Source organism: Ptychodera flava, chromosome 13 (assembly GCF_041260155.1).
Source record: "Ptychodera flava strain L36383 chromosome 13, AS_Pfla_20210202, whole genome shotgun sequence".
In the NCBI taxonomy this organism is placed as follows: domain Eukaryota; kingdom Metazoa; phylum Hemichordata; class Enteropneusta; family Ptychoderidae; genus Ptychodera; species Ptychodera flava.
In genome coordinates this window covers 28,268,245-28,279,498 of record NC_091940.1, presented here as the reverse complement: position 1 = coordinate 28,279,498, position 11,254 = coordinate 28,268,245, and the positions used below count along the sequence as shown (strand labels likewise).

At 37.5% G+C, this 11,254-nt stretch overlaps 2 protein-coding genes across 2 annotated transcripts; both read right to left on the bottom strand.

Annotated features, from left to right (window-relative positions):
- Positions 1 to 206: 206 nt before the first annotated feature.
- Positions 207 to 3,496, bottom strand: LOC139148550 (uncharacterized). Its single transcript, XM_070720037.1, has 6 exons — positions 3,470 to 3,496; positions 2,838 to 2,978; positions 2,311 to 2,517; positions 2,145 to 2,200; positions 1,337 to 1,471; positions 207 to 1,077 (listed from the first exon to the last, which is right to left on the bottom strand). Exons 1-6 carry the CDS (start codon positions 3,494 to 3,496, stop codon positions 990 to 992), a joined length of 654 nt encoding a protein of 217 aa, XP_070576138.1. The 3' UTR covers positions 207 to 989.
- Positions 3,497 to 7,179: 3,683 nt separating this feature from the next.
- On the bottom strand, positions 7,180 to 9,334 carry LOC139148549 (ATP-dependent DNA helicase pif1-like). The gene is made up of 2 exons (XM_070720036.1): positions 9,130 to 9,334; positions 7,180 to 8,834 (listed from the first exon to the last, which is right to left on the bottom strand). The coding sequence occupies exons 1-2, from the start codon at positions 9,332 to 9,334 to the stop codon at positions 7,180 to 7,182; spliced, it is 1,860 nt and encodes a 619-aa protein (XP_070576137.1).
- Between the last annotated feature and the right edge of the window lie 1,920 nt (positions 9,335 to 11,254).

The following is an 11,254-nucleotide window of genomic DNA, read 5'->3' as shown; positions in this document are numbered from 1 at the left end:
TATATCATAATGTATTATCCTTGTACATCTTTTGGAAGAAATTGGGCAAGTCTGAGATAGCTGTGTGCACAGACTGCTGCAGAGACAGCACCGAATATAGTGATGGGAGCTAAAAAGGAATGAGCAAGTAGTCAGATTTTCAATTTTTTATTGCGAACATTATCATGCACAAAGAATAAGTACATCATTTTGTACAATAGGTAATATCCAAAACTATTAACTGCAACAAACATGGTTAACGTAGCCCACAGGGTACTGCATAACAGTCACTCAAGGAGATAATATCCGAAACTATCAACTGCAACAAACATGGTTAACGTAGCCCACAGGGAGCTGCATAACAGTCACTCGAGGAGATTCTGACATTTGGTCACTCTAGGAACCTCCATATCTATGAAATTTACTTAATGTTTTCTCATGAGTTTTATTTTGGACTGTTTGTTCATCCATTAAAGGTAGTCACCTGTTATCAAACTATGCTCATATATGGTCAAAGGGGCGTTCCTTGGTATTCAAAATGCTCATGTGAGGACGCTGTTTTTAAAAAGTGGCCACCCGTTTAAAATCTGTGATTGGTTAGATTTTCTCTTTCCAAGGTAAGTGTGGCAAAATTGGAACAGGTGACAGTATACCTTTAAAATATTCCAGAGCAGAAACTTGGAATCGAAAGTGCCAAAGGTCGCAAAGTGCAAATTACAGAACATAATAGGAAACAAAATGGGAACAAACGTATACATGAGTCAATAGGAAGACTGGAAAATACTGTTAGCCAGTTCTGAACTGACTGAACTGTGCACACATGATTTGATGAGTGAAGTTCATCCCCAAACTGGCCCAGGAATACTGTCAAAAGTTGAAGCCGGTTCAGGAGTACTGCAGACCGTTCACACACAATTTTTTGGGTCAGTACTAAACCTGATGAAATGTATGTGTATGAATCCCTAACACTGGCCGAGGTTTGGCTAGCAATGCTGTCGTGATGGCAATTGCTACTTTGTGTTGGTGGCACTTCGTGATGGCATCTTTGATGGCTTTCTGGTAGTCTCAGCACGTGTGGATGGTGGTTGTTCCAGTGGTCTGTGGTAAAGGAAAAATAATCAAGCGTCAAGTGACAAATTTTCTGAGATGTTTGTGTTGAGGAGAATGGGATGCAATTATTGAAAATGACAGGAAATGGTTACCAGGAGAAAATAAGGAAACTGTGGCTTGCATATTTTATCTAATGTTATTGTAGGTGTATGGTTGGTTGAAATGTGTGTAATGTTATCGTATTATGTGAATTTGCGTATTCTGAATGTCTTCTGGTGGAAGGACTAAAAAGTTAAAGTGCTTTTACCTCAATTCTATAACAGTTCCGTTGTCTTTCTTGAAGATAATTGGGAATGGCAACTTTGATATTATGTAGTCTTCAGAGCCAAGGGTTGTAATATCTCCCCTGTATGGAATGTGTACACCATCTATGAGCAGACATCTGTGGAACAGAACAAGTGTTTGTCAGGGTATTTGGAAAGGGGTGGATAAAACTACAAGGATGCAATGGTTGAGCTAAAATGTTTCCCTTGCGTCGAACATTTCCTTCATCATGTATCCAATTGGGCTGTCAAAGAAAGGAAACTAAAACCTCACTGAACATGTCTTTTATCGATCAGTCTATCACTGTGGTACTTATGGTAATGGGTGAAGTGACTGGATGTTGTGTACACCATACGTCTGAACTAAGACTCGCCAATGCAGGCCCTGTTGAGGCAATTACTTGCTTCATTTCTTATTTTGTACAGGAATGACAAAAGGCTGCAGCGTTATCAGAACACTAACCATATTGAAAAAATAGTAGTAGTCCACTTCACTTCCTGTCAAGGCATTCCTACTGGTCCGAGCCTTGACGTGTGCAAGTCAAAGGGACAAACCATTAGACCATGGGGAATGGTGTGATTGTGAAAAATTTTATCTATTGGAAATTTCAATTTTTTTCCTTCTGCCTGTGACCACCCCCCTTCCAAAGTGTAATGTTCCATCCTATTGAACCACTCTTTTTTGGGAGTGGAGATTTAGCCGACTGGTTCTGTCTCAGGCCTCTCAGCTAGGCGACTGATGCCGTATGTTGTGGGTTCGAATCCGATTGAAAACTATCCGTATGTACTTACTTTTCAGTCGTGTCTATTCCTTGTAGTGTACCATTTTCCTCAGCCTCTTCTATAACCTGAAGGGGAAAAAATAAGACCTCAGTTAAGTCTGTAAAAATCTGTAGTGTTGTTTGTGTGTAGACACTGTTGGTGAAGACATTAATTTTGACAGTGGACGAGTACTGACCTGCATTTTAGTAGAGACTGTGCTGTTGATATTATTGGTTTCCTTGTACTGGTCGACTATTACTGGTCCAATTTTAACTCTAGCACCTTCTGTGACTTGCATATCGCATTGCTTCCCCCAAAGGTTCATCTGAACGGATCGCACACCATCTGTGAGAACTAGATCTCTTTTGCGGGTTTTGTTTGTAGTTTGCTGTTCTTGTGAAACCTAAATGTAAAGAGAAGAAATTGCAAGGTGATAGTGTGCAATGGATACGTGTGTAGAGTGGTACAATAGGTGTGAAAAAGGTATTGTTGAATACTTGTGAATTATTACAAAATTAAATTATTCTAACAGGAGCATTTTTTGCCAGTGGAATTTTGGACAATCAGAAATCATTAAGATAAGAATTTGAACATGCTATCATGTTATAAGAAAGTTGTTGCCAGACTGATAATTCATGGAGAGAACAGTCAATTTGCATAGGAATTTATCGGGGAACATGTTATTGTTTGTATAAACAAGATATTGTCTTGTGAGGATGTTACCTTATCAATTCTAGCGACAACGCTCACTCTTCTCTTTCGTGGTGAGTGCTCTAAATCAGCTAATGGCACCACTTCTGGTTCATGGAAGTGTGTCTCTTTTTCTTTTTCTACTGCGAATGCGTTGTTGCCAGTACAGGTAATCTAGAGCCAACAGAAGAATTGCATTGGACCAAGCAATATAATTTGAGGATTGCAACATGCAAGTGAAAATTTGGGAACGGGTTGTTAAAAAATTCTTGTCTGTGAACAATTGGGGGCAACATCCCAAGTTCAATAGATTAAAATCAGGGACGGACCATTAGACTTTGGGAGGTGTCAGAACCGGAAAAAAAAATTTTGTGACCCTCTCAAAAATTAAAAAAAATATTCAGAACATAACCGGTAATAAAATATTATGCAAAATTCAGAAAATAAATTCGCAAGTCTTATTTACATTTGAAAACATCAAAATATGAAATATTCAGACGTAAAAAAAAAATTATAAGAATCCGAACGTGACCCCCCCCGCAAGTCTAATAGTCCGTCCCTAAGTTGATTATTTAAAAGTTTCGCGTTAGACCGTCCACACTTGATTGACCGAAAATTTGAAAACATTTCAGACTTTTACCCTGCAATCCTCTCAGACGACGTACTACTAAATGAAATGAAAATAAAACCATTCTCAATTGACAAAAGTCTACTTATAGCAAAACAAGAAAAACCGATCTTTGTAGTGCAGAGAAATTAATTTGGCCAACCCCCACCGCGATACGCAAATAATTTTTTTTTTTGAAAGATCGATCTTTTTACGTTGTCCGTTAGTTGACAGGAAAACAACAGATTGTAATACGAGCTGTGGAGTTTAGACTTAACGTTTTATAGAGGGAACGGACGATTACAGGGTTAAGATATTAAAGTGTGCACCTTCGTATATTTGTTGACGCCAATTGCACCGTCTCGACAGTTTGTGAAGCGTCGTAATTCCAGAAATGCGCCCTTGGCAAATTTACGAATGCATCCGTCTTTCCATATTTTGACCTCATGGATGTTGCCGTTGTCGTCTATCGCCATTACATTGTGGAATGGTCCATTTGTGGAGTATCGCTCCTCAGGTTCTTCTAGAAGTTTTATTTTTATGGTTATATCTTGAGTGCTGGTGGCCATTGTGAGCGAGGTTTGATGGAATCTGTAGACAAGTGGAAAATGGTATTGTAAAGTGGTTGAAAACAGTAGACATTTGCAGCAAAATTAGACAATCTCCTTTGAGGCTGTTTTGTTGATGAAGATTGTGTGGAACGCTGTGTAGAAAAATGATTTTTGTACACATTGACAATATGTCTATGACTGACTGGTATTGTATTCAAGCAAAACAGGTGAACGATTGATTCTGTGGCAATCCTATCCTGAAGAAAAGTAAATGTTACGATATGGTTTCGTAATAACGTAAAGGCACTCCTTCAAGTACTATAAAAATAAGAAATACTTACTTGTTTATAAAATTATTCCTTTTTGGACGGCGACAGGGACTTCTGGGACGCACCTCTCTGGTAACCTTTCGCTTGAAAGGTTTCTCTAAAAATGTGGCGTGCAAAATCACGAGCGTGGGTTTATATAGTGCTCATGAATATTAAGTGGATTCTGAAATTGCCTCGTCCGGACCAATGAGAGGTATGGGGAAAGACAACAAACGTAATAGGAAGCAAGGGAGTGGGTGTGTCCTAGTGTAGTTTCGAAAAATGTTGCAATTTTGTTGATGGGCCAATGACAATTCAAAAGCGGAATGCATACAAAATGAGGTGATCAGGATCCCTAGAATGAAATTTGGTATTCGATATAGGATGCAGCCTTTTCGTGTGTAATCGAGAATCAGTGCAGTTTTGTGATTAATTTACATGTGCACATGCGTACGCAAGTTGACAGTCCGGGTCAGCTCCAAAATTGGAGACGCTATACCATAATATTTTCCCCCTCTCATTAGCCAATCAGCGGCCAGCGCGCCATCAGTAAAAATTGTATTTCCTGGCAACCTCCACATGCGTCCTTCGTTACGGACGCCATACTGTGTCGAACTCCCGCGCCATATTCTGTCATAATGTCGAACAGTTGTGTGGCCACTCTGTCAAAACACAATTTCAAAATCGCGTACCAGTTTTATTCTGGCTAAGACAACCAAACCCCATATATCGCTGTGATTCCTAGACTCTGGCTTGAAGTCCTGCGAAATATAAATCGTGTACCTACACAGATCGTTCAGAATACCCCATTTGTATCGGAGATGGCAGCGATACAAATTCTACCGTATGGGGAACAGTTGTGTGGCCACTCTGTCAACACATTTTCAAAATCGCGTACCATTTTTAGTCTGCGTTTCACAACTACAAAACAGGTATCGTTCTAAAGCTCTGACATTGCTCTTCTTTCTTGCAAAATGTTATACGCGTACCTACACAAATAACCTTTATAACAGTATTCTAATAGAGATGACGAACATCCACAAAATGATTCTCGGTACTTGAGCGAAATCGATAAACTGGGGGTAGAAATAAATCGTCAATATTTCGAATATTTGTTCACTAATCGGACTCCTTGTTGGACATGACCTTCTGCAGAACACGTGGATTATGTTGACTGTCGAAATTCGTCGAAATTCACAAGACAGGGGCTTAACAAGCGTCCCAAAACTGCCGATCACACTTGGTGGGTAATTTGTGACCCAGCGTGACCTGTACGTTATTAATGATGTAATCTGGTCGATGATTGGCTGAATGCCGGAATACATTATCATAATGAGTCTCCAATTTTGGAGCTGACCCGGACTGGTGGAGGCGTTGTGCTCGTGTGGGAAAACCTTTCACATCGTCGTTGTGTATAGTAAAATGTAAAGTTCGATATGTAATATTTTTGCCGCTGAATGTCCTTGTATATTTTTGTATTACAGATTTGTGTTTCTATTTAATGCATTATTTTGCAAAGTGCTCTTGAAATTTTTGGTTTTAAATTTTCTACTCTGAATTTTTTTTTCATTTCTGACCACCCGTCGTCTCCAAAGTGTAATGGTTCGTCCCATAGGGGTTTCACTGTAAGTAGGTCAATCTTGTATTTGTCTATCTAGTGCAGTTTGTATATGGTTGAATATTTCTAGTGGAAGTAGAAATAACATTTGCGCTTTGAGAATTATGTGAATGAGGAAATGGGAATGTTAGGTATTGAAATCATGATCTTTTACATATTAATGTTCTTGGTAGTGTATTTGAGTAATGGAAATAAAATGAATAATTCATGACATGAATATATCCTAGACAATGTTGATGTTTTTGGTTATGCAGTTATCTTATTGATAGCTAGTGGGATTTAAGTACCAAGACCATCCTGAGTATTACAAGTAGAATATATTTTCCAATGGAATACATGGATACTAAGCTGTCAAATTATGGTGGAATTAGATGATTAAATAATTAGTGATAGTTATCAGTTTGTAATTTGTATGTGGAATTCAAGATTGAGCTTTAGTATTGAGGTATTAAAGAAAAGGAGGAAAGTTGAAATGACAATGACAGCATCAATAGTGCATAGTTGAATGAAGTGCTTTTTAGTGTTGAATGGCATTGAAAAGCTCATTTGAAAGTTATCTTTTGCATTATTTTGTGCTTGACATGACTGCATAACTGAGTATTATGTGAGTGATTGTTGTTATAATTTTTTATACTGCTACCCACACTGGTTTGTGATCACTGTAGTAGGATTCAAGTACACCAAAATCTGTACACTGAATATTTGTATAAATATGATCAAGGCAAGATCCATAGTTTGTTGTTGGTTGTTGATAACTTGTTTGTATTTGAGTTGGTTTGTCATAAGTTCAATCAATTGTTTTGCTGAAGGTGTTTCTTGTAACAAATCAATATTGAAATCACCAAGTATCACTGTTGGTAAATTATTGTCGAGTTCTTCATTAAGATTTAAAAGAGCTCTTTTTAAATTGCCTATTGGTGTTGAAGGTGGAATATAAATAGCAACAACTTGAAGTAAGCCAAATGTTGTTTTGTATATTGCTGTGATAAACTCGCAGTGTAAGTAATTGTGTGATTGTGGAACTGACTCCAGGATGTTCGCTTTGCTATACAATACTAGGCCATGATATGGTCTTGTTGTTTGATTTCTGTTATCGTCATGTCTGGAAATTTCAAAACCTGGAATTGTGTAATCATCATTTTGATCACCACTTTGTAATCTTGATTCACTGCAAATAAGTACATGAGCTGATGTCAAACTGAAATCATTGACAACATCTTGAAAATGGCAATGAAGTGATCTTACATTTTGATAAGCAACAATAAATTTGTTGGTATATCATATGGAAAAGTCAAGCAAAGTTGTAACATGGAATGTGATCGCATGCGTTGCATTTCTTCTGTGACATCACTGCTGACAGATATTTGATTTCCTGTAATGTGGTTATGTGAAGACCAGCAAGTTTTGTGACTCTGCTAAGGGCAACATAGTGTATATGACACTGGTTTCTGTTTGAAGCAGTACTGAAATCAACAACTACATCAGTGAGAGTATCACCTTGGCAACGGTGGACAGTCTTTGCACTGGCTGGTCTGATGGGAAATTGTTTTCTAACAACTTCAGCATTTTTATGTCTTCCTACTCTGAATTGCCGTGATATCTGTGTAATGGGTGTCCATGCTTTGGTTACTCTCCTCTGGTATAAATGTCGTTTTTCTTGTCGCAGTGCTTTGCCAACAGTGCTATCATCAAATAAAATCCATAGAATCATGACATGATCTAAGTCTGGTCCATCAATAAACTTTATTACTCCTGGAGTGCCATTTATTAATCCATCATCAACACACAGATTCATACATAGTTCAACTCGTTGATTTATTCCAATGTATAATTGAGATACTAATCCCATTGTCTTTTGAGGACCTAACATTGCAACTATGGTTAATGTTTTTTGTTTCACTGTTTCAGAGACATCCCCAATTACAGTATCAGTAGCAGATACATTTGTTTTAGTTTCTGTAAGTCTGTCGTACACTAACACATTATGGTTATCAACAAGTCTGTTTTCACAGTAGAGATGCACTATTGAATCATTGTACGGTGGACTTCCATTATTGGTTTGTACTATGCGGGTTTTCAGAATACTGATGTCATGTGAAGTGTGTTTTCCTTCACGTACACGATTAAGTAATTGTGCGAAATCCAAGTCATCTTTTTGACGCATAATATCTGTTAATTCAAACATTTTGAATAGGTCTTTCCAGATATTTAAAGCAAGTGGTCCATAATCATGCCTAAGATCATTAAATATCCAGCCATCAAAGACAGGCTTCAATTGATACAGGTCCCCAAATGCAACTATACTGACACCACCAAAGAGCTGATTGTTTGCCATGATTTGTTGAAGTCTGAGGTTGATGTAATTGAACATGCCATTACCCACCATGGAAATTTCATCTATAAAAATGACTTTAAGATTCCTATATTTTGCTTGCAAAGTATTTAGTCTTTCTGATGTTAAGGGTTTATAGTGAAATCCTTGGCTTGCAGGAATCTGCAGCGCTGAGTGAATTGTACTCCCTTTAATATTGTATGCAGCCTTGCCTGTTGGTGCCATGAGTAATAGTAATACATTGTCAGGATTTTCACCAGGACGACTTGAAAGATGTTTCAAAAGTACTTGATAAAGTGATTTCAGAACAACAGATTTACCAACACCTGCTCCACCTGTAACAAACACATGCAAAGGATCTGTTTTTGTTTTAATCCAATGAATTATATGATAGAATATTTCTTTTTGCTTCTTGTTAAGAATCTGTAAAATGGGGTACAGCTGACTGTCAGGCATTCGTGGGTGTTGAAGTTCTTCAATATTGGGATTGTTTACAGCCATGCCAATGTCTTGTCCTATGTCATATTGTGAATGACTGTCATTCTGTGGGGCAAATATGTTCATTGTGTCACTTTGTCTGCATCCTTCTGCAGAGTCTTGTCTTTCCTGATGTTCTGTATTTGGAGCAATATTGTCAAACATATCCACAGCTGTATTCTGTACTGCTTCAATTGCTTGATCTAATGCCTCAGCATTTTTATTGTAATCCTTTTGTTAGTATCTACTTCCTGTTTTATTTGCAAATAGCGGTCATGGTATGTACTACAACCAGCCAATAGTTGATTTTCATGTCTCCAATGATAAAACAACATTACTAACTCTCTGTAATGATTTTCTGAGTCTCTCTCTTTATGAAAACGAACATATCGGATGACTTTACTTTTTGTGCGTTTTTGTAGATAAGTTTACCGACACGATAAGTTGTCCCACTGTTGTTGTTGTCATCATTGTAAACATCATCATTGTCTTTCTTCTCTACTTCATCAGGTTTTTCCCTTTCAAAAGTATACCAAGCTGCAAAATCTGCCAAGCACAATTTCTCAAGGGCTTTTGGACGACGCTCATATTTTTTCAAGATGTTGTCACTTTCTATATCAGTAGCATTTGCCGGCATATTTTGTATTTCATCCAGTGGTTTCAGTAGAATAACTCGATCATTAGGGGGTGATGTATTAACAAATATGACATCTCGTGATGCTCTCCTCAATTTATTTGCATAGTTAGATACACAGCCTCTTGGGCACTAACTTCAACATGATTTAGGAATTGTTTCCTATATGTCTGACACTCTCCCTGATGTCTTGATTTCCTTCTCTCACTTCATCTACAGCTCTAGCTAGCAAGTTACTCATTCCTCGTTGAGCTTTGCTGATGTAAGATGCTATGTACATTGCACAGGCATATGGATCTATAATAAATTGAATGTCCATGTTTGCCCTCCATGCTTTCAGTAGAATTTCATTATATTATTTATTCTGATTTCATTAGGTGATCTTTTGAGGAAGATTTTTTCAGATGTTAGGGATGACTGTATTGCTTTAATGTAGGTCTCCTCATCAAGTTGTTTTTGTCTAAGAATTCATCAAATGAGAGCTTTTCTCCGAATTGTAAATCAGAAAGTACAGTTTTAATACGTGTATAGTGTTCTTTAAGGCTCTGTTCTGTTGTTTCATCAATATCCATAGGTAATGGTTGCAATATCATTGTTCTTGGCATAGGTGGTAGAGGAAAGCCAAATCTACAAACACACTGACCTTTGACTTTACATGTTTTTGCATGTCTATGCATCTGATAATTTATCAACTCTGCAAGGTTTTCATCACTGGTTTCATTGCTGCATGTAATATACTGATCTATGAAATTAATAATTTCATCATCATCATTCTCACCATACTGTGGTGCATCTTTGATCCATACAAGCATGTGTACATGTGGTGACCCTCTTTGTTGAAACTCGACTCTGTAAAAGTAGTCCTGTATTTCACCAAGTGGATGGTGTGAACTGAGTAGAAAATCATGCATAAATTGCTGAAAGCAATGGTCAAAGTGTCGAGCACAAGTAACCGGGTCTGATTTGATCAGTTCAGACTTAGTGTTCCATGACATATTTAATATATCATTGTCTGTGTACTCCTTTTCATGAACTGTCTTTCCAAGAATTTTCAAAAGATGTATCCACTTGGACTCTGCTGATGAGAAGGACATGAAGTATGTAGGAATTGCAATTTGGCGTATCATAGCAAAAATGTCTCTCTTAGCACTTTCCCAATATGGTGGTGACCCTCTCAATGTTTTTAATACCCTGAATCCTTCATCAAGTCTAACTATCTTGTCTACATTTTGAGGAGATTGCACTTCACCAGCTGTTACTTTACGGCCTTTCAGATTACATTTGCGTAAGCATAATGATGCTTTGTCTTTGATTTGCTGACTTTGTAACTTTTTCAGTTTGAAGAAAATGTTCGGAACAGATTTCGCAACTCTTCGATCTTTATGTCGCAGTTCCCATTTGCATAGTGTACTGTATGATACTGGGATGTTTTGTTCACTTTGTCTCGGCTGACCACAAAAAATTGTTGGAAATGAGAGTTCTTCGGAATACTTATCTTGAAATATATCTAAAGGTCTGTTGCCTTCACCCGGGGCAAAGCAAAATGCTCCTTGTGAATCTATGTTTCTATCATAAGAAAGTGAAAGCATTGTATCTAATGTTCCAGCAGCCTGATCCTCTAATTTGATTTCTTCTGTCCAATCATCATTGTTATCATCACAATCATCATCATTGTTATTATCAACATTTTCATTACAGGATTCCTGTTCATCTATTTTAGAATTAAGATTGCAATCATTGTCCTGCAAAAATTCTTCCCAGTCATCAGATTCATTCTGATCACAAACATTCCAATTTGTACCAATTGTTATCTTTTCCGCTTTATACAAAGGACTGTTTTCAACTAACCACTTTGCTGCCATTATCACTTTGTGAGGTCTAATATTTTCAACTTGGTAGCATGATTGTAGCTTATTTCCTTTT

Excerpts from the sequence above, each read along its gene's own strand:
- LOC139148549 (XM_070720036.1), bottom strand. The coding sequence starts at position 9,334 with ATGCCGGCAAATGCTACTGATATAGAAAGTGACAACATCTTGAAAAAA. Across the intron at positions 8,835-9,129 it reads TGGGACAACTTATCGTGTCG|AACATCAGGAAAGACAAGAC; the intron begins GTAAACTTATCT and ends CTCCAAATACAG.
- LOC139148550 (XM_070720037.1), bottom strand. The coding sequence starts at position 3,496 with ATGGTTTTATTTTCATTTCATTTAGTA. Across the intron at positions 2,518-2,837 it reads TTGTCGCTAGAATTGATAAG|GTTTCACAAGAACAGCAAAC; the intron begins GTAACATCCTCA and ends CTTTACATTTAG. Across the intron at positions 1,472-2,144 it reads GGAATAGACACGACTGAAAA|ATGTCTGCTCATAGATGGTG; the intron begins GTAAGTACATAC and ends TCTGTTCCACAG.